Consider the following 23,627-nt stretch of genomic DNA (forward strand, 5'->3'; position numbering starts at 1 on the left):
TTTTTTTGACAAAGAAATGTTAATATGATCGTTTATGGTGGTCTATAGTAAGGTATACTGTTATAACCATGATATTTTGATATTTGTATTTTTAAATAAAAATTTAATTTTTTATATGAAACAAAAACGTTAAAATAATGATGTAATTAATTTATTACGTGTTATCATGTTATAAAGTTAAACTACAATGTGAAGTGAGGAATCATTTGAGCCAGGCAGCTCTAAGGTTTCGTGTGAATAACACACCCGAGAATATATATTCATGTTAGAAGATCAACGGATAAAAAGAGATATTTTGATATGAGTCCAAAATAACTAAAAATTGAACCTATTTCAAAAGTTAAAAGTTACTAAAAATTGAATTTATTTTAAAAGTAAGCTTATAAAATTGAACCTATTTCAAAATTTTCTTTTTAAAAAAAAAAATTATGTTCCGTTAATTCGTTTGTTACCAATGTAAAAAAGTAAAGAACTAATGCAGCCAATAGTACAAGGCAGTGGATGGTTTTCTTTTGGTTCCCATCAGCACGGAGAAAAAGAAAGGCAGCCTATGCCCTTCGGTTCCTAGAAAACAGAGAAAGATGGACACTTGGACAGCCGCAGTTTTATCTGTTGGTAGGAGTGGTGGTGACAACACGGTTCAGTGTGGGTTATAGTGTTAGATGATGAATTATTTTGTTGACAAAGAAAAGTTGTATATGATTGTTTGGATGAGTTAGGGCTGATTTGGTATTGTTGTGCTCTGAAAAAAAGTTGTTTCTGCTATGCTGTGGGAATAAGCGGCTGTGAAATAAAGCAGCAGAGTGTTTGGTAAACTTTTTTTGTAAAAGTGCTTTTGGAAAAAAAAAAAAGCAATATGATAGTGTTTGATAAACTTTTATGTAAAACAGCTGTGACGGTGTGAAATGACCAAAAAATGTATAATACTATATATGCTATTAATTTAATTTTCTTAACAAATAAAGAATAATTACTAAATATACTTTATTTTTAAAAGAAAAATATTTATAAATTTTATCTTAAATATTAATTAGTATGACAAACTACTTCAATTGAAATATTTTAGACTGCATAGCTAAGATTCATTAGTACAATATTGTTAATGTACTTGAAAGTAGTCTAATTAAATACATTCATCAAACTTGCCTCTATAATTGATTAGAATACCTGGTTCAAGGAGATATGTGACGAAGTATGCGTCACAAAACACTAAATTCAATGAACGAAATTGGTAAAAACATTACGAACCGTTTATGTATTTGCTATAATAGATTGACTAAACGACCTTAGTTTTAATTTATTTTTTTACAGATATAATATTTACCGTGTGATTCATAGTATGAATAGTTCTAATCATAAACACAAAACTATGTAATTAAACTACTAAGAATTTTGAATAAAAATTCATACCCATTTTGAGTAGCGAATGATTCTATACCTTTTCCTTCCCTTTTCTAGGGTTTGAATGCACATGCGCCGAAAGTGGTTAGCAAATTCGTTTTTTCATTTTTTTGTTTTTTTCGTCGTCCTTTTCTTTCGTTTGAATGCACATGGTTTTTGCTCCTTTTCTTACGTTTGATTGCACTGGCGGTATATTGTTACTCTTTTCTTCCCTTTTCTTACGTTTGATTGCACATGATTTTTCAATGTGATCGTTACATGAGATATTACATCACTCTTATTAAAATACATGATGTATTACTTGTGTTTCTATTATAACTAAAACTTTCTACTTTTATTGGTGATAAAATACAAAACAAAGAATAGAAATCTTCTGTCTCCTCTCTATCCGTCTCTCCTCTCTCTCTCTCTCTCTCTCTCTCAGAAAATCAGAATCATATTGGTGATAAAATACAAAACAAAGAATAGAAACTTCTGTCTCCTCTCTATCCCTCTCTCTCTCTCCTCTCTCTCTCTCTCAGAAAATCAGAATCAAAGGGGGTTGCTTTTTGCTTGTTCAAAGTCTTCTCCGCCCTTTCCGTCAACACCAAATTGGTAATTTCGCATAAACGATTGCCCTTTTATTTTTCTCTTGGTCCAAATTCAATCGAATTATTCTTATATTTTTCTCAGAAAATCAGAATCAAAGGTGCTTGCTTTTTAATTTTTGTCCTCCGTTGCGTGTTTGTGACTTTGTGCACATGCTCAGTAAGAAGTAGTACAATTTCAATTTTTCTGTACTAAAATCTGATCTAGTCTCAGGTTCAACTATAGACCGGATTCGCTCTCTGCTCTGCAATCAAATACTCGCTGGCTTCATTCTCTTCTCTCTAAGAGAGAGATGGAGTTGATTGGGTTCATTCAAGTTTTCAACATCATCGTAATCGCCATCGGGACTCTGTTGTACATGTTGGGTAGATCATTGACATTTTCTTCGTCGACTTCTTCTTCTTCTGGTGCTGCTGATGCTGCTGTTGAGGATAACAATGATGATGATGATGTTGCTATCCCCCCTCTTCGAGAAAAGTATGACGTGTTTCTTAGTTTCAGAGGTGAGGACACTCGCCCTACTTTTACCAGCCATCTTCGTGCTGCTTTGGAAAGGAAGAAATTCGAAACCTACATAGACGACAAGCTGAAGCCAGGAGACGAAATTGGACCCACCCTACTAAAAGCAATCAAGAAATCAAGGCTTTCGGTGATAATTTTCTCCAAAAACTATGCGTCTTCCACATGGTGTTTGAGTGAACTTGTGCATATACTCAAATGCAGAAAGAAAAAAGGCCAGATGGTTGTACCCATATTTTACGACATCAATCCATCAGATGTGCGAAAACAAGAGGGGAGTTATGCAGATGCATTTGCTCAACTTGAAAAACGTTTCAAGGACGGTATGGGCAAGGTGCGCAAGTGGAGGAAAGCTTTGAGGACTGCAGCCAATATTTCTGGGTTCGATAATTCAAACAAAAAAAGGTAAGTAACTTTGTAACTTGTATCAATTTCTACTTGTGACTATTTCTTTTCAATTTTTTTCTTTAATTTTTTTTTATAGGAACCATATTCATTATATAGACTTCAACTACCTGATTTAGGTATTTAAAAGTAGGAATGTATAAAAGCTAGAGTGAAATTTTGTGTTTGTTAAGTCTGCCGTCGAAAATCCAAAATGGAAAAGCATATCAGTTGAATTGCATACTATCTGCCGGCGAAAATCCAGAAATCATTGGCCTTCAGAGTCGAAACATACAACCTCCACCTCTGCCTGACTAGACCTGAAATTCCAACCACCGAATTCCTCGCGCAGCCCTGAAATTCCGACCCCCGAATTCCGCCACTCTAAAACAAATCTTACAGACTAATGAAGGCATTACTTACTATATATTGCTTCTCATTTGTAATCATATTTTGCAGGACGGAGGCCGATTTAATTGAGAAACTTGTGGAAGATATTTCAACGAAATTGAAACGTGAAACCTCATATGACTTAAATGGCCTGGTTGGAATTCAAAGCCGCATCGAGCAAGTTGAATCGTTATTAAGCAATAATGATTCGCAAGGTGTTTGCACTGTAGGCATTTGGGGTATGGGTGGCATTGGAAAGACCACCCTTGCTCAGGCTGTGTTCAAGAGACTCTCTTCTAAGTTCGAAGCTTGTTGTTTTCTTAGCAATGTTAGGGAGAAAGCAGAGCAAACAGATGGAGTCAATCAACTGAAAAAAACACTTCTTAGAGATATCTTAAAGGAAGAAAATCTCTCAATAGATTCGACTTCTGTTCGAGAAAGGCTCGGCCGTACAAAGGTTCTCATTGTTTTTGATGATGTTAGTGACTGGAAGCAAATAAAAGATCTAGCTGGAGATAATCTTCGCTACCGCGATGGAAGTAGAATCATTGTAACAAGTAGAGAATGGAGCGTACTCATGAAAGCTGTTAAAGAGAGAAAATATATATATCAGGTTGAGAAATTTAAAACTGATGATGCTCTTCGGCTCTTTCAATCTCATGCCTTCAAGGATAACTCTCCTAGAGCAGAATATAGAGAGTTGTCCGCAAGGGTGGTAAAATATGCTGGAGGCATTCCACTGGCTCTTGAAGTTTTGGGTTCCTTATTGTTTCCATGTGAGAGCAAAGACGAGTGGGAAGATGTATTGAGCACACTGATAAATTATCCCAATGAAGAAATTCAAAATACGTTCAGAGTAAGCTATAATAGATTAGGAAGAAATGCGCAGGACGTATTTCTTGATATAGCATGCTTTTATAAAGGGGAGCGTATTGAGGATGTAAAAAAGATGGTAGACTTTGGCCAAATGCATGGTGGTTCATGTGCGGCAGATGGAATTAGAGTTCTCCGTGATAGGTCTCTCATATCGATTGATTCGGCATGGAAAACCATAGAGATGCATGATTTGGTACAAGAAATGGGTTGGGCAATTGTTTGCGAACAATGTATTGAAGAGCCCGGCAAACGTAGTAGGCTGTTCAAAGCTGAAGATGTCTATCATGTATTGAAAAATAACACGGTAAGATCCGAAAGTGCATTCACTTTTTCTTTTAAACAATAAAGAAAAGAAAGAGATGAATAAAATACCGTGTACTTCCTATGAGAAGGCAGCTAGAGAAAACTCATTTACAAGAAAAATAAGTCATATTCCTACAAATGTAGTTTAGATTAAATTTTGTTGTGTGTTAGTGTGTTCACATTTGTACTTTGTTGTTGGTTGTCAGGGAACTGAAAAGGTTCAAGCCATATCCTTTAACAGGTCCATCTTTGGGCCTGGGCACAACGTGGATCGTGCAGACTTTAAAAATATGTATAATCTGAGATTGCTCCGTCTTGATAGTTATTATACACTTCACATGTCTAGAGATTTCTACAAATTTGAGCTTACTCTATCTCTTCCCAATTCTCTTTGTTATCTTTCCTGGAAGGGATGTCCTTTGAAATCTTTGCCCCCAGAATTTTCTCTTGAAAATCTTGTTGAGCTTCATATGCCCTACAACAGAGTCACGCAACTTTGGGATGGAGGCCAGGTATATGTGCTTGTTATAGTGTGTTTGTGTAAGATGTAGTGTAGAAACTTATTCAGACTAAGTTGTTAATTCTTACCTTTTCTCTTTAATTTGTTACAGAATCCTATCAACTTAAAAGTGCTCAATCTTCATTCCTCCTTGTGTCTGACTGCACTTCCAAACCTCTCGAGGAGTCCAAATATCGAGCACATGGATCTTTCTGGATGTAAAAGTTTGGTTGAAATTCCTCAGTATTTTAAAAATCTTGACAAACTTACTTATCTTGATCTTTCAATGTGCGAGCGTCTGGAATATCTTCCAGAGATGCCAGGCAATATTGAATTCTTAAGATTACAAGGCAGTGGCATAAAGGAGTTGCCGTCATCAGTTTGGTCTCATGAAAAAATTTCTTCCTTGGATATTACATTTTGTGAAGAACTTAAGGAACTTCCAAGCAACACTTGCAAGCTGAAAGTCTCTGGTGCTTTTAGTCTATATGGCTGCTGCTCTCTTGAAAAGGTTTGGGAGCTTCCCAGGGGTATTGGTGAATTAGATTGGTCTCGCACAGCAATAAAAGTATTGCCCACATCATCAATGGAGCGTCTCTCTTGTCTCACCAGACTTAAACTGCATTGTTGCATTTATCTTGCAAGTCTCCCAAGGAGCATTTGTAAGTTGAAATCTCTTGAGGAACTTGATCTCACTGGTTGCTATGAACTAAAAGTTGTTCCAAGTAGCATCTACAAATTAACAAATATCAAAATGCTCAGCTTTAGTTACTGTCGGAAACTTCGAAATTTTACTCAGCCGACTGGCTCAGTTGGTTTTCTCTCTCTTGAAGTACTAGACCTCAAATACAGCGGTATATTAGAAATCCCTGAGGGCTTCATTTGCTCAACCTCATTACGGGTTCTTAAGCTGGAAGGAACCAAAATTCGGAGCATACCCTCAAGCATTAAACAAGCTCCTCAGCCGACTGGCTCAGTTGGTTTTCTCTCTCTTGAAGTACTAAACCTCAAATACAGCGGTATATTAGAAATCCCCGAGGGCTTCATTTGCTCAACCTTATTACGGGCTCTTAAGCTGGAAGGAACCAAAATTCGGAGCATACCCTCAAGCATTAAACAAGCTTCTCAGCTGTCTTGCCTGTGCTTAATCGGCTGCACGAGGCTTCAATCTTTACCAGAGCTCCCAATGCTCAGTTGTCTTCAAGCAAATGGCTGCAAGTCACTGAAGACAGTGTCGAGTTCAAGGACTGCAATTACACAATGTTGGAATAGATGTGAATTACTTCAAGAGCTACTTGACTTTTCGGGTTGCCCAAGGTTGGGTGATGATGCAAGGAGCAGCATAATGGTTGATGCACAGCTTAGAATCATGCGAGTGGCAACTGCGGCTTCAAAGTTAAAAGAAGAGGAAGATTACGTACGTCTCTCTCTCTCTCTCTCTCTGTGTTAAGTAACATGATGTCAATCAATGTTGCAGGGAAAGTTTAAAGAAGAGGAATATTACGTATGTCTCTGTGTGTGTGCGTGCGTGTGTTAAGTAACATGATGTCAATTAATGCTGCAGGATGAGTCTTCTGAGCCCTTTGTTATCATTGTATGTCCGGGATCTGAACTTCCAAATTGGTTCGTACATCAAAATGAGGGGGCTTCAATAAATGTCACACTTCCTGCAAATTGGTTTCGTGAAGGCTTCTTGGGTTTCGCTCTATCTGTTGTTACAGCCAAAGCATTATTGTTGTGTGAATACATGTTCACTTTCAAAACTGAAGAGGGGGAAAGTCTTGAAATCAATTGTGTGCGCGATGTTCTGGAAACCGAACCTTCAGAGAATGTGTGGGTATGGTATACAGAACTTGAATATGAAGAGGGAGCAAACTGGTCCTCTGCTTTTTTCGACCGTGTCACTAAGGTCTCTGTTCACTTCCAACCGGAAACATTATTCGATCATGAAGTGAAAAAGTGTGGGATATGCCTGTTGTATGCCGAAGATGCTGAGAAATTAAAATTTGATGTCATGTCGCTACAAGAACAATATGAGCCTGCAGCAAGTAGGAGTGGTGATCCTGAAGCCAGTGGAAGTGATGAATCTGAGGAATTAAGTGGAAGCGATGAATCTGAGGAAGCAAGTGGAAGCGATGACTATGAGGGAGAAAGTGGAAGCGACGAGGAAGCAAGTGATGAGTCTGAGGAAGCAAGTGGAAGCGATGACTATGAGGGAGAAAGTGGAAGCGACGAGGAAGCAAGTGATGAGTCTGAGGAAGCAAGTGGAAGAGATAAGTAGGAGCAAGCAAGTGGACATGACGAGTCTTTTGCTGGTTCAAGCCTCTCCTAAACTTCAATCAAAGAAATAGTTAAAGATAGAAAATCGAGTTCATCCAGTATTCAACCACAATTCCACAATACAATAGAAGGTACGTAGTTGAAATTGACAATTAAAATTATATGTAAGTACTAGCAATTGGGCTCACACGATGTCGCGGGTTTTAAAACGTGTGAAATATATTAAAAATTGTCTACATCTATCTCAAAATCTATTTACATCCTAATGTTCAATAAGAAACAAAATATAGGTATGTGATATACTGAATAGTAATGCCCGCATGTTGCTGCGGGATTAGAATTTGACTATCCATATTGGCATCTTAATATAAATCTTAGTATAAAACAAAGATCAATCTCATGCACTGAAAACTAATGTGATTAGTTGCCATAGATGCAAACACAATAATGCTGAAACCCCTTATAAAGTTACATATGCATCAAACATTTTTAATCTAAAAGTCTAGAAATCACAAGAAAAACAAATGTTGAGCCTACAGTAATCTCAGACAACAATCTCTAACAAAAATTTGACCATAAAATGTAAACCCATCTCTGAATCAATATCAATCTTCTTCCTCAACAAAAAGTTCACTATTTCTTGCAAAAACACACATACCCATCTTGTCATTTGCATCTGAAACCCCAAGTTTCTACCATATCACAATACAATGGCAGCAACCCCAATTTTCTACTGTAAAAGTTTGTGTGACAGAAGATCGATGTATTTTGTGTTGACAATGCTAAGTATATTTTCATATATGAAATATTTTATCGATACAGTTTATACGGAGAAAGATGATGTGAATGGAAAGAGATTAGAATCTTCCCAATATTTTAGCTGAGAGGTTGGGGTAAAGGAATATGGTACTTAAGCCAATCAGAAATTGTTTGTAGCCTTCTTCTTTGCATCAGTGGCTTTGCTAAACTATAAAATTTTTAAAAATAAGACAAACCAACCATTACTGTTATGCTCCTTGCTGCAGTCAAGTCTCATGATTATAAATAAAACCAGACGAGCATATAAACCCAAAAAGAACAGTGTAAAAATATACTGTTTAAGAGTTGACTGCATCTTTGAATACTGAAAGTAAGAATATAGAGGAATCAGTACAGAAAATTTAAAATATACCTAGTATTGTTGTGTGCTCATCCGAGAGGGAATTTTGTGATCACTCAATTTCAAGTCTGGCCTCTCTTTCCTAATGAGAGATTCTACCGCAGCCTGATAGACATATTCAAACATTTAATAATCTACAGAAATTAACTAAACTCAACCACATTGAATATCAAAACCACCTACTTACCATCTTATCCAACTCTTATTTCGTAAATTTTTCTGGTAAAGAAGCATAGTTTATCCTGAGCTCTGCAATAAAATAATTCAATTCTTCTTTGCTTTTCAATAAGATCCCTACATTCAAACAAACATAATTACTCTACTAAATAACTTCAATTTATATACTATATAACAATACTAAATCAAGTAATCTATGAAGATTAGGAATGGATTGCAAAAGCAGAAAACTTATTTGACATGTATTAAAAGGATACACAAATTCTTAGCCAATCAGCATGAAAAAGGTATAGAAAACTAATTTGATTTGTTAACTTTGGAAAACTGGAGAGATAAAAAAGGAATTCTTAGTTTTTAGTATGACAACCAAGTGATTTCGTTGTTTACGGGATTCATGTGTGTCGTTAGGATTGCCAAAATTAGTGATTTTAGAGTTTGGCAACAAATTACAGAATTGGACTCAAGTTTATTAACATGTGATCTAAACTTGTGATCCAACTAAACTAATTTGGATACACTTAGCAAAGAAATATGCATACCATATGACAATATTGAATCAAGTTATTTGCAAAGATTTAAAATGCATTGTAAAAAGTAAAATTTTTATTTTATATGTATTAAAAAATGATAAACAAATTTTTTATTGATCAGTATAAAAAAGGTGTTAAGAACTAAGCTAATCTATTAAGTTTGGAAAAATTGGACAGATAAAAGAGAGTTTTTAATCCTTACTATAACTAAAATAACTATGTTATTTCATTATCAAATAGGATCCATACGTGTGATGTGGGTTAAGAAAATCACTGATTACAGAATCTGCAAGAAATCATCAAATTGGATTCGAACTGACCAATTTTTTATTCAAATAAGCTAAGAAAAGGAGTTGGAATCAAACTAACCTCCGTTTTCTATATGCAGCAAACTGCATCTTGTTTTTCGTTAACAACATACCATTCACTCTGTAGTCTGTACACACCAAAAAACAGTAAACACCTCATTCAGTACTAACAGCCAGTTCAATCAATGAATTATTTAGACAATTTTCAACGATTCCGAAGCTTAGACAAAAATTGCACGAGGAAATTGAGATTATATGCAATTGTATGTCAAATAACCTGAAAATACCATATATCCAATATTAAGTGCATACACCTAAAAACTAATCTTTATATATACTTTAAAATAATACAGATCAATGTAATCTAAAACATTGGAAACATTATCATACAATTAAAGAATCACAATGCAGAAAATTTTCATTCCAATATTTTCAGATAACTTTTCACCCGACAACATTGTAGTTCAATCTCCATCTTTAAGGGTCATCAAAAATTAAAGTAGTCAGTACAGCACACTCACAACAGATATGCTCTCAGAAAAACCAAAGTGAGAACCGCACTGGGCTGCTCAACTATCCAATTTATACCAGATCCAACATTTTACATCCGTTCAGTCCCCAACCACAAGGTTGATTCCAATTCAACCCTCTCATTCATTCTCTCCGTTTACATCTCCAACGCACAATCATACATGTCAAGACAAAAGATAAGATTCATAAATTTGGGTCTATAGCTCTTGGATCCAAATCTCATTGAACCAACCCCATTCTCCTAAACTAAACATAAAATTGTTTCATGACCAATGTCTTCAACTTATTTTTGGATAAATGTCAAGGTACCCAAGAACTACCAGTGAAACAACCGCAAAGACTCAAAGTTCCACAGTAATATATTATCTGCAACTAATAAAAAATTAACCAACTCGAAATCAAATATAAACCCAAATGAATCCGAACCCACCAAGCAAAACAGAAAAAAACCCTAAATAGACAAACAATCAAACATAACCAAATGCGTAGCTTCAAAAATTTCATTTTAAAGCCAATTATGAAACACAAAATGTTAGCCCAAAATGGAAAAAGAGGTAAAAACGAAGCAAAAGCCAAAGAGAGAGATGGATACCTTTCTGTCTCCTCCTCTCTGTGCAAGCGCTTTCTTTCTCCCTCTTTCTCTTTCTGTATCCTTCCCTCTGTGCAAGCCCATACTCACCAACAGCGTGTATCAAAGGAAATCTCAACTTCTCACTGCAAGGATTTGCTCGAAAACGAAGTAATAAGATAGGTTCAGAGCTAGCACTAGCTAAAAAGGCTACTCCAAAAGCAATTATCTAAAAACCTGTCACTGATACAAAAAATAAGAAGTGATTAGCAGTGATTCAGGGGCACTCTTATAAATTGTAATTGCAAGGCAAGATCAGAATTGATTTGCAAAGACTCATAGGTACTCTTATAATTACCATCTTTAACTTCGTTTTGTGTAATATGTATTACCACATACAATATTGTTGTATAAACAGCCCAATACGAATTTTGATTTCGGTGGACTCAAATAGCGCACACAATAACTAAACCGCAAAAAGAATCAAAACACCAAGCATAAAGAAAAGGCACACCACACGTACAATAGCTCAAAGATTTATAGTGAGTCTGTAAACAATGAGAAAATTGTTATGAATCCAATTTGTAATTGAGGTTTATGCTTAAGGTAAAGAGTCAAATTAGTTGTAATTGAGGGTTTTTACTGGTTATTAGGGGAATTTGATAGAAATGCCAGCTGGCAGTCACACTTCATGTATAAGAGCACCTGCTCTTTGGTTTGAAACAGAACAGAATTTTACAAAACAAATCAATACAAAAATATTGGAGCTCTACTCCTCCTATCTTCCTCCTTCCTTCTCTTCTATGTGCAATAGTTAAGGTTTGAGTTAGGGTTTAAGATTTGGGTTCTAACAATGGTATCACCCATATCGATTCCTGGATTCCCTTCTGTGCACACCCGCCGATCCGCTGCTACTTGCGACTCTGCCTTGGAGTCCCGTCTTGATGCCGTGGAGGCTTCCTTGGCGGCTCTCATCGCCTCTTTACCTTCCCTCATCGCCACTGAGTACGCCAAGGCCTTCGACAATGTCTTCGATGACTCTTTTGAAAAATTTCATCGGGGAATGCTTTCTCGAGGTGCCGCAGTAGGCATCTATGCCCTTCTTGCCATTGATCATCATGTTTCTCCTGCGATTGAGCCTATCCAGCTACCTCGGAGCCCAATTTGTGCTGAAGAAGCCTAATCGCAGCTTATTCCGTCGACAATCCAAGCTCCACCGCTACTCTCATCTTCACCGTTGTTGCGAGCACTGGCAACTTCGGCCGTCAAGCCACACTCGAAACACCCCGCTGCAGCTACAGTTTCATTTACGGAATCGAAGACGGGGATTCATACTTCGATGATGACCTCTGCTCCGCCACTACTCCATGAGCACCCGTTCTCTGATACTACGAAAACTGGACCTGAGGTAGTTCTTAATTTGAGTATCATTTTAGCAACTCCGGAGGCTACATTCCCTTCTCTTTTGACTGATTACTACGGTGCATACCTGAAAGATAAATTTGGATGGGTTAATTGGTATCTTGTGGGTAAATTTGTGAAGAAAAATTTATATGCATTGGATATGTTTGATGAAATGTCTAAGAGACAGAATGACAATATGTTCATTCAGCCACTGGTTCACAGTATTGAAGTTCTCCATCTCGACTATCTTGCCATCCAGCTCCATTATTTTGACTTAAATTGCTACCTTGGTTTTGAATATGGAAGTACAATTGCTTTAGGTAGAGTTTTTGCTTGTTCATCTGGTTTTAGTCAAAAGCCTATGTTTGGAGCATTTGGGTCCAATCTTGCTCAAACAAGTCATTTTGAAAGTCCAACTCAAACATCACAGGCAGCATTTGGGGCCAGTATAATTGGTTCCTCCACGCCAATTGGTGACATGTGTTACTGTAATGGCATTTGGGATAAGGGTGGAGGCTTTAAATTCAACAAAATGCAATTGAAGATGGCGGTGGCTCGAATAAAGCTGCTGAGGAACAAGGGGCAGGTGGTAGTGAAGCAAATGAGGCGTGCCATTGCCTTGCTCCTACAATCTGGTAAAAACGCTACTGCTCGAATTCGGGTTGAACATGTGATTAGAGAACATAACACTTTGGCTACCAATGAGTTCATTAAGCTCTTCTGTGAATTAGTAATATCTAGACTTTCTATCATCGCAGAGCAAAAGGAGTGTCAGCCTGGTCTCAAAGAAGGAATTGCTAGTTTAATCTTGGCCTCTTCTAGGTGTTCTGAGATTTTGAAACTGATCTCACTAAGGCATATTTTTGAGGAAAAGTATGGTAAAGATTTTGTATCTGCGGCTATTGATGTACGTCCCTGCTGTGGTGCGAATCACATGTTGTGGTGTGAAAGAGGACATATGCAGTTTGTAGACCCAACTTCAAACTCTGCCAGTTATGCAATGGCTGCTGCACAAGTTGCTGCATATTTGGCCAACACGGACTACAATCAGGACATTAATATTGTATCTCTCAAGAAAATAAAAGAAGCTTCCCTGTTGAGTTTGATAGTTTCCTTACGATCGATATGTGAGGGCAGATTTCAATCTTTTAACCAGTTTCTGTCTCGTGAATATTGTATATCTCTTGCTGACAATATAGAAAGTAAAGTCAAGGTGAGGGAGGAAGGTTATTCTCAACTCTTTTCTGAAGTGCATAAATTTGCTGATGTGATTTCCGAATTCAACAATATGGTTTCTGCAATTCCAGCGATGGTTACACAGTGTAATGAGCTTAAGCTTAAGTTCGATGAAGGGTCCACAATGAGCAAGCTTTGGATTGTGAATGTGGGTGGCAGTGAGAGTCCAGCAAAAACTGAAGTTCTAGGGAAAAGCCTTAAGGAAGCTCAAAACGTCAATAAATCTCTTTCAGCTCTTGGGGATGTGATCTCAGCTTTGTCAAGAATTAAGGCTTTGAACCGGGTGGGACATGTGGATGAAGACAATGCCAAGGCCATATCCTTGTTTGAGAATGTAGTGGACCTTAGTGATGCTATTGAAGATGAAGTCAAGTGGGTAGAGAATCTGATTAGAGGAATAGTTGCTGGAAATATATTTGATCTTGGTTATGCACAGCTTGCAGAAGTTCTCTCAAAGAAGGGTATGTCCTTTTTAGTTACTTGTCAAAATCTTATCCCTCAACCTTGGGTTATCGATGACTTAGACGTGGCAATGGTTGTGTGTGTAAGATCTGCGTGCAGGCATTCGGGTGCATTAGACCATGGAATAATGGTGTACTCTGCCTGCTCTATAAATTCACTTGGAAATGAAGATGTGGTTGCTGAGATTTTACGGAGAGGTGGTGGGGCTCTTCACGGTATCAAATTACAAGGAATATCAACGTCCATTGAAGATAAGAGCAAGAAAAATAACCCTCTTGTCTTCTTAGATATATCAATTGATAGGGACCCTGTGGAACAAAGCAAGAAGAACCCTCATGTCTTCTTAGATATATCAATTGATAGGGACCCTGTGGAACAACTTGTTATTGAGTTTTTTGTTGATGTTGTTCATCAGACAAAAAGGAATTTCAGGGCTCGTTGTACAGGTGATAAGGGATCAACATGTCATCGAGCAATAAATAGTGTTGAGAACAACATCAAATGTGTGGTCAGAATTTATCCAATGCTTGAAACGGCAAACATTGTTGATGTGCAGGACTTGAGTTTTATTATGGAACTTGGGAATAAAAGTGATATGGTGCTTAATATTTTGCAGCCTAGCTATAATGTTGTGAGAAATGATGCTATGGACCAAGAAGGTAAAGGAACAAATGGAGTTGAGCCTCATGACTTATGACCCATTATATTTGAGTTACCTCTCCTTGATCCTGAGGAAGTCAACAATGGTGTGCTTGAGGTGTCTGAACTAAATGCTATGGCTGAGAAGGTAATTGCAGTGCGGAATAAACAAGTAGCTATTGATGGTGAGGTTGTTGCTATGACTGTTGATGGAGTGAATGAGGCACCTACTTTGAAACTTGCTGATATTGGGATTGCAATGGACATTTCTGGAATTGGAGGAGAGTGCTGCTGCGTTCAAACAAGTTTCCACAGTTTCTTTTTTAAGCCTTAAGGACAAGGCTAATTTTCAAGGGGGAAATATTGTTATGAACCCAATTTGTAATTGAGGTTTATGCTTAAAGTAAAGAGTCAAATTAGTTGTAATTGAGGGTTTTTACTGGTTATTAGGGGAATTTGATAGAAATGCCAGCTGGCAATCACACTTCATGTATAAGAGCACCTGCTCTTTGGTTTGAAACAGAACAGAATTTTACAAAACAAATCAATACAAAAATATTGGAGCTCTGCTCCTTCTATCTTCCTCCTTCCTTCTCTTCTATGTGCATTAAGGTTTGAGATTTAGGTTCTAACAAAAATTTACCAAAAATTTCAAATCTTTTGGGGGTTCAAAGTAATTATCAGAGAGACGAAACCAAAAATCAAAATTAGGCCGATTTTTTCAAAACCACAACAGCTCCGATCTGAGAAATACAGTGAAATTTCTGGAAAAAAAAAAGGAGTGAGGAAACCCTAAAACCCCTACTACTTCCATAGATTTTCCCGTCAAGGTTCCTATATTCCACGTTCCTAAACGCATTTTGCTCTCTTGAACTCTACCCTTCTGTCCTAGCTTCTTCACCCTTCCCCGTCTAATAGGATCAAAGTACTTCTTTTGTGTGTCCCGTGTAAAGTTGATAGGAGCATATGCTCCTGTTTGGACCCGATTTTACATCATCGGCCCAAGTAATCTAGGCCGTTGAGTAAGCATAGCTCCACACCGTCAGATAGAAAAGTTAGGATAATTTTGTTGTTAGGATAATATTATGATTTTTAATCATAATAATTATCTTTAATAATGAATTTGTTTGGGCCTAAAATTACACAATCGGCTCGAGTGATCGAAGCCGTTTAGCGTTACAGATTTTCTTCCATGCGAGATGCATATGCGTGTGGGTGAGGGACTTTTCATGCAATTTGTGTATACGTGGAGTGATCAGCACAAAGATATGAAAAAGGATCTGCATGGATGAGAATGGATCAAGTTGGAACTTGACCAAGCAAAAAGTTAGTGATAAGTGCCATCTAAGAGGAGATATAATTTAAAATGGATATGGTCTCTTGGGGCATGCGAAAGATAGAGATGGTAAAGAATAAAATAATATTCTTTTATTCTCTACATAATCAAAACAACAAAGTGCATTGAATATTGCCAAGATTGCATCAGGATAAATATGTGAAAGCCGAATTTGATGGAAGGTCAGGTTCTCAAGATGTCGGCAAGTTGTGGTTGATGTGATAAGGTGTGGGATTAGCAACAGATAAAGACTTAGAGTCACAGTACAATTGGGATTGGTTTCCACGACTTGAGCATGCAAATCTCTATAAATACTAAGCGGCAGATCATTCAAAGGACCCCTACAAAATCAATACAAAATTGCCCTGCGCAAACTCTCACAACTTGTGATTTTTCTTTTTCCTTTCTTCGCTGACACATCTTCCGTTGGCATCAACAGCACTGTGGAAGCAACCGGTGATATCTTAAGTCGGCATAGATAGCTCTGTCACCGTAGAATCAGCCGATCTCGCAGCATCTTCCGTTGGCATCAACAGCACTACGGCGAGGACGACTGGTTACTTATCCAAGTCTCGGTCGAGAAGGATTTCCAAATCCTTATTGGTCGAGGTCATCTCATCAGCCTTCTCGGCGAAGTGAGGTGTTACCAGGTTACTGTATTCGGCACATTGACAGCCGAATTTGAGATTGAACTTCGCAAATTAGCAGCCTTGTCTTCAGGCTCTAGAACCCAAGAGGCCGAGAATTGTTCCTTCCTCGGCCGCAATCGCAAGACACAGAAGTCAACAGCGCGCTCAACGCAACATCAACAAATTTACTCCTCGGCTAAGCTCGGCCGACGAGTTGGCACGCCCCGCAATCACCGAAGGACGTAGTTAGCTTAGAAAATACTCGGCCTGCGCGCCACGTAGGTTTTTGTAGTTTCTAGGGTCAACAGCTCCCAAACAACTTTGAGTGGAGTCGTTCGAAAAGAAGTTTCTATAGCCCCCTTGCTCATTTAACACTGCATCCGGGTGCCGATGGAGATACAGCGACCCTTGCTCACTTATCACTGTGCTCAGGCCACACAGCGCGCCACTTACGGGTGACGCCCTAGCTTTAGCGCGATTTCGTTCTGGATTCATTTTCATAAGGATTCGACGTGATCATGGAGTGCCGGCTGTCGACTACCTGACGCCCTCCCCCTCCTCCTTTATCCGGGTTTGGGACCGGCAATGTAAGATAAACTTACACGGCGGAAATTCGAGGAATTCAACATACCTTAATCGGAGCGAGGACGCTTTCCGACGGCTGAATTCATCGATGACAGAGGTGGTTGTCGACCGTCGCTGTACCTGCAGTACGCGTCCGCCGTGTATGAGGGTTGTCGACCGTCACTACTTGGTTTGTGGGCTTCACGTCGAGAGATATGGGGAGCGGATACAGAGGAAGAGCAGAGGAAGAACGCAGACCAAGGAAAGAAAGAGGAAGGAGAGTGCAGATCACGCGATGGCACCGATCAGATGTTTTTTTTTTTTTTTTGTAATTAAAGTAAAATCAAAGGGCAAACTTGTGACTGTAATTAAGCTACAACAATTCCCCTCCAACTTCATAATAGACTAGAAAAATTGACCACGCTCTGCTACGGGTTTTCAAACTATAATTGACAACAACCTTGGATAATATTCATAGAAAAGTACACTCAAACAATTGCATTCTCAAATGTAGCAATCTAGATAACGCACATTTTACTCGAGCAATTCCCACAAAACCACAAATTAACACATTCAACTCCAAGCAATTGAAAAACCAAGAGATAGATGAATCAACATGGTAAAAATTTCAAAGACTAATTCTAAAGTTTTCTCTAATAAATAAATGTTGGCTGAATGATTGATTGCTATTGAGAAAAGAAAGCACCTTGACAGAGTGGAAGCAATCTTATCGTGTGTGTTAAGCTTTTATGATTATTGGAAGCAATCATGAGCTCTATGTGTTATATAATTTTGTTTGGTCTTTGATGAAAGGTGTTTAATTATTTTGTAGGTACAACTTTGCAGCGCTACCACATTTATGACCTTACTGTATGATCTACTTTCTTGGGGCTCATTTGATGTCTAGGACTCGGTAGACTCAAACAGCGTTGAATAAAAAATGGATGTACACTTGCATACTTTGTCACTAGCTAGTGTTGTTAGTTTACATGCTCTTTTGTGTGTGCTGTGTGGATTTGCAGGTTATGAGTTATATATAGATACATCATAGCTATAATCTATGCCAAGAACATTTGCATATTGCGACTTGTCGGTTTTCTTAGGTAATGGATACGAGTGCTTCTTTGCTTTTGCTATTCCCGCTGAGGAAAAGTACAATATGTGTTTCTTAGCTATAACTAGCAGGAATGCCCGCGCTTTGCCGCGGGATTTGAAACCGTCTCTACCATCAACCAAAATAATTCTATAATTTAAACCATCCAAACTTGTTTAACATAGTTTTTTGTCTATCATTATATATTCCTCTCACAATTTTTATGGAATAAAATTCTAAACATCAAAAAATTTAAACAAAATTTTGCAACTAATCTTTGCATTTAAGCACGTTCAAAACCAGTGGCTCTTTCAATTTTTTTCTAAACAAAGAAAAGGAAAAGTGTTCATCACTGATATTGTGCATCCAATATTCCAATGTACTGGTTTCTTGTCCACCTTCTCCTCCTAACCCTTTTATCAATAACCCATCTCATTATGTCCCTCAGAGACTCGAAACCCAATTCCAACGGTCCATTTAACACCTCCTAATATCAATTCCTAAAAAAATAAATACAAATGCAAAATCAGCAAATTTTAAAGGGAACGTAGGAAAATATTATCAAGAAAGATGCAAACGAAGTATATTCATCACTGATATTGAAGAGAAAACGAAGTGTATTAGTATATTCATCTTTCCCCATTCCTTGTAAAGTTGAGGAATTTTTTCTTAACATCTGAACGGAAAGTAAAATAACACTAACACACTCAATTACAGCACACATAAGCTCGTGAACAAATTATCATTTCCAAACTGCCATGAGAGTTTACTAATCATAAATCTATGTAGAAGTTGAAATTCAATCCAAAATAAACATTAGGCACATCATCAAAAAACCAGCAGCACAACTACCCTATTGAAAAATGCCTATTTCACAAAACATTTAATGAATATTTTAATTCAGAAATTTCTGCAAACCACAATTGAACACACCGATCTCTATATAATTCAGGAATCAATCAAAGCAGCTGAATACACATGGTAAAATAAATGTTTCAGTTTGATTTTGTATTCTATAAACTTTACATTAATGAAATACATTTAGGGATTAGTACTACAATGACATTGCTCCAACATCAATTACAAATCTTTTGAGAACAAATAAACATAGTGAGAGCTTGTACCCGAAGTGAGGCATATGATCACACCCTCCTCAAGTGCCCAAGAGTAACTGAATGGTGGGGCAGCCCCTACATAATGTTTTTTAATCGATTCGGTAGTTAACACTAGCCAAATGCACAATACATATCCTAGAAACTATTGTCAGTTAACTTCTAAAGAAGTTAGAGCAAAAATTACCTCCAATCTTTGTTTCTCTTGTACTTTGGTATTGTGGGGTTGACTTGTAAATGGTAATAGAACTCATGTAAGCCAAATAATAAAAAGCCTTTTTTTAGTTAACTAAAAAGCACTTGTAAACGGAGTGAGATATCTGGTAACCAAAAAATGAATCTTGGAAAGCAGACATAAACAAACTTCAATCACAATTACTTTAATACATTTGGATATCTAGGAAAATTAGATTTATTCAATTTCGATATAAAGAAAATTAATTAATGCAGGTACAACATTTGTGCCTCAATGACATGAGAAGTACTCAAAACAAACATTGTTTTCTTTTTGTCTTTAGGCAATCTCTGCAAGTCGCAATGAGTTCTCTAACTCATATACATTGATAATCATATTAACTAATTAACAACCCCTCCTGTTAATTTCACACTTATGCTCCAAACAGATTTTGTAACTAATATCCCAAAAAGAGGGGAAAAAGGGAATAAAAAAACCTTTGTATGGTATACTGCAGTGTAATCTGTGTAAGCAAAGTTAAGCCCGGAAAGGCTAGCAACCTCCTTGTATACTTGGAAACCTCTTGCAGATTTTATGGCTCTAGAAGAAAATAGATCATGCAACATTAATATCATTAAGACTAAAGTATTTTTTCGAAGTGAATACACATGAAAAGTATCAAAAAGAGAGAAAGGAGAAAAAATTAAATAAATAAGAACCGCACACCTGTCCTATAATTTGGCCAGACGGGCATTTTGCTACCGAGGCAAAATTCTCAATAGCCCAAGCATCAGCCTATCAGATGAAGAAATATTCATAAGGGAAAAAGTAAGCTTAAATAGGATTTCATATATATGAACTCACTCTTTAATTACTTGTCCTATTACCAAATGGCAATTGGAAATGGTTTGAGTTATAAAACCTGACTCTAAACAGGTCTGATTCTTATCAAATAGCTCTTGAAAATTTGATATGCAAAAACTGAAACAAAGAAATAGATCCCAATCTCATCCCACAACGAACAATGAACCAAAGTTACATGAACAAAAACAATGTCAACATTTCAAGCTGTGCAAAACTAAACCCATTCAGGAAAGCACAAAGTCATACATCCAATCCTGTCTCATTCAAAATTCCAATACTCGATTCTAAAGAATAAAGGAAGCAATAGCACTCAAAATCAATAATTGTAAAGAATACCGAGGGCAATAGCATTCAAAATCAATAGTTCGCGAGTCTCCAACCAGCATAGCAAAATGCAAAGAGAGCAAGTCTCCAACTCTCCAACCAACGTAACAAAATGTCAAAAATCAAAATGCCTTATGGCATTAGTACAACATAAAGTTCAAAATATTAGCAATAAATTTAAAAATGCCTTATCTAATATCATTGAGGGCATAAGTTGGAAGATAAGACAAAAAGCATAAAGGGGTTGATGCAGGCAGTATAAAAAGCATAAGAAAGGAAAGATACCCAAAATCCATCACAAATCATAGTGAAAATTTGTGTTATAGCAACCTTAAATTCAAAAAATTTCTCTAGTTTCCCATGTTTTCTCATCAAACAAACAACAAATTCATATAAAATCAGAAAAGTAAAATTACCAGCAGCAGCGTGCTCCGGGGCTCGTATGACGGCATTCCTCCACCAGCAACGGCGTCGAGATTGTTTTCTGAGGCAAGGATTACAGAGGAAGTCCGTAAAATTCATGGACATCTGCAAGAAAACAAAACCACCGAAAGTCAGAGATTTCCAAAACCGAAAAGAAATGAGAGAGAGAGAGAGAGAGATTGGAGTACCATAAGTGTATAAACATATTGGGAAACAATTGCACAGCAATTACTACAATCTGAACAAAAATTCCACTGTTTATTACACAGTGCTTTGGAATTGTGTAAGTAGAGAAAGAATTGGAGTTCTTACAGAGTGTTGGCGAACTGAATATCAGCTTCGAGCACCTTGAGAGATTCATTGAAGGACTTCGTTTAACATTTATCAAGTGTCAGTAAATTTTGTAACGTACATGGAAAAATCCAGAAAATTAGAGATGAACAAAAATAAGTGAATCAGACGACTGTAATTTTGAAATATCATCTATTTGCTAATACGACCTTTTTCCATCAAAACGACATATACCCCAAAGAAAAAATGGAAATTGGGAACGACCCATAATCTGAAAATTTACAAAAATTAACAGAAACGGATGAAATATGAGAGACAGAATTGGAGTTCTTACAAAGTGTTGATGAACTTTCAGAGAAAGAATTCGATTTTCTTAATCGTTTTTACTCTTTTCTCATCCCTCCCATAAAAAATCCTAAATACTCATTCACTCCACCCACCTCAAATCCTCTCTCTCTGAATATAGCAAAAATATACGACCCTTTCTCTCTCTGTAATCTGAAGAAAAATCTGATCAAAATTTATAAAGTTGGTTTTTGGTTTTGTAAAAGTGTGGACAGTTAGAAGGGAATTTGTAGAGAGAAGAAGGGTAACCTTTTCAGTAGATGGGAAGCAAAGCCATATATGTAACTCGGTTCGTTCAGAACCAACGATCATCGACATAAAACTTTGACTTGCACAAAAACCGATTCAAAAAACCAAAACAGATACCCAAAATTATAACCAAACAATCAAAACCCACAATAAAAAAATCATATAACAATGCTTTCACAGAAAAATCTCTAAAAAACCCCACAAACCCCAAAAAAAAAATCATGCAAAAATCTTACCACAGGGTAAGTCTAAAAATGTCAATTTTCATGCCACGAAATTGTGATACATTACAATCTAAAATCACACATACACATACATCAGAGGGGAGGAAGCAGATAATTTCAACAAACGCGACGGAATTCCTTACCTGGGAAATGTTTGGCCCGATGATGTGTACCACCCAAACTTTGCACATCCAGAAAATGAAAAATATTGCGCCAATGAGATGCAAATATTTCAAGAAACCTACCAAGGAAATCAGACCATGCATGTGTTAGGTTTATCATTTGTCTGTTAAAATGCACAGCAAAGACCAAAATCAAATAGATCGGTGTGTTTTACCTCTGGACTTTCCAGTTTCCAGACCGATTTGCAGTGGTGGACTGCAAACGAAGTTGCAGGCCTCCTTGATGATTTTCTTTTGCTTAACGGGAGAAAAGGAGGCTCTGGGTTTGTTGGGGAGATGATCGAAGCCTATAATTTTGAAAACAAAGATAGATGAAGCTCTCGAGTTACAGAAATGGAGGGCAGGTTTGTGTGGTTTTGGAAAGCAAGAGTCGATGCTATTACAGAGATGGGCTCAGTTTTCGGGTTCTGGCTGCCAGAAAGGGGAAAATGAAGGTCGGGTGTGTTTCTGTCTCTCTCTCCCATCCCTCTCAATCTCTCAATCACTGACACCAACCCTTGATTTGAAGAGAAAAAATCAACCCTAACCCCACTTTTTGGCAGCCTCACTCCTCTCTCCCTTCCCCTCCCTGCCATCCCACGCCTCTCTCCCTGAAAACCCTCCACACCACAGCCACACACACAGTGACAGAAATGTAAATAATGCAAAATCGAGGGCCCATTTTAGAATTATACTGGTAAAACCGTAAATATATCGAAATATGTTCAGAGACAAAATTACCCTCCAACCTTTTGATAATTACCCTCCAACCAGCCCCATTTGGCTGTGGCATTGTGGTAAATAGCGTGAAATCGAGTAGCAAAGGTTTGACTGTAGGTAAGCTACAGTCAAATCCCCCTCAATTTTAGAATAGACTAGAAATTTAGCCCGCACGTTGTTGCGGGAACCAGCTGTTTCAGGCATAATCGGATGAATAAAACACATTTAAATTGTATAAATTCAATACAATTATGAACAAACAAAGAGATACATGAGTGAATGAGGTCGATAAGATAAGCAGTTTTGCTTTTATATACATTTAAGCAAGCTGGCATATAAACACATTGTACAATGAGTGGGAAGAAACTGAAAGTCTTTGATTAGAAAGATGGTTTCCAAAAAAGTTCTGTTTCCTTAAGAAAGAGAAGAAACATGTAGTTCACACATATAATGTGTCCTAAAAGGCCAAGGAGATTACAATGATTAGTCTTGTGTAAGCAAACCTAATATACTACAATTGATGCATACAATCCAATTAAAATGTTCATGAAAACTGCCAACACGATACTTGAAACAACCACAATTAGCCACAAAATGAATGTCAAACCAGCAATAAGGATGCAAGCTATTTCAAGAAATGGACCTTCTCGAGCAATCAGATCATGAATTGAAAATTGCCAACACGATACTTGAAACAACCACAATTAGCCACAAAATGAATGTCAAACCAGCAATAAGGATGCAAGCTATTTCAAGAAATGGACCTTCTCAAGCAATCAGATCATGAATCAAAGGGCCAAATGTCTTATAGGTTCAAAACAAATGCAAGTGCCATTACAATAGCACTAACCCTTCTTAATTTT

General features: G+C 37.3%; 1 protein-coding gene and 2 long non-coding RNA genes across 5 annotated transcripts in view; 1 reads left to right on the forward strand and 2 right to left on the reverse strand.

Moving 5' to 3' along the window:
* The window catches only part of LOC126585314 (TMV resistance protein N-like), a 49,131-nt gene extending 31,270 nt beyond the window's left edge, over positions 1–17,861 (forward strand). Inside the window, exons 2-7 of one of the 2 annotated variants that reach the window (XM_050249706.1) lie at positions 2,493–2,913; positions 3,352–4,462; positions 4,668–4,973; positions 5,073–6,377; positions 6,525–7,371; positions 17,616–17,861. In XM_050249706.1, the coding sequence (XP_050105663.1) occupies positions 2,729–2,913; positions 3,352–4,462; positions 4,668–4,973; positions 5,073–6,377; positions 6,525–7,241 (3,624 nt within the window). In that variant the 5' untranslated portion in view covers positions 2,493–2,728 and the 3' untranslated portion in view covers positions 7,242–7,371; positions 17,616–17,861. Of the gene's footprint in view, positions 1–2,058; positions 2,914–3,351; positions 4,463–4,667; positions 4,974–5,072; positions 6,378–6,524; positions 7,372–17,615 lie in introns of those variants that run through there. The other variant, XM_050249705.1, reaches the window with a different exon arrangement.
* Positions 8,342–17,079, reverse strand: LOC126585347 (uncharacterized). Of its 2 annotated transcripts, XR_007610457.1 has the most exons (5): positions 16,851–17,079; positions 14,898–15,018; positions 9,476–9,535; positions 8,579–8,693; positions 8,342–8,504 (listed from the first exon to the last, which is right to left on the reverse strand). It is a non-coding gene; the product is annotated as an uncharacterized LOC126585347 (long non-coding RNA). The 2 variants fall into 2 exon arrangements; XR_007610458.1 differs by lacking the exons at positions 9,476–9,535; positions 14,898–15,018 and having other exon boundaries at positions 16,851–17,071.
* A 109-nt stretch (positions 17,862–17,970) lies between the features above and the next one.
* LOC126585351 (uncharacterized) lies at positions 17,971–19,957 on the reverse strand. The gene is made up of 4 exons (XR_007610467.1): positions 19,890–19,957; positions 19,176–19,763; positions 19,001–19,066; positions 17,971–18,376 (listed from the first exon to the last, which is right to left on the reverse strand). It is a non-coding gene; the product is annotated as an uncharacterized LOC126585351 (long non-coding RNA).
* Positions 19,958–23,627: the final 3,670 nt, after the last annotated feature.

This window comes from Malus sylvestris, chromosome 10, assembly GCF_916048215.2.
Source record: "Malus sylvestris chromosome 10, drMalSylv7.2, whole genome shotgun sequence".
In the NCBI taxonomy this organism is placed as follows: Eukaryota; Viridiplantae; Streptophyta; class Magnoliopsida; order Rosales; family Rosaceae; genus Malus; species Malus sylvestris.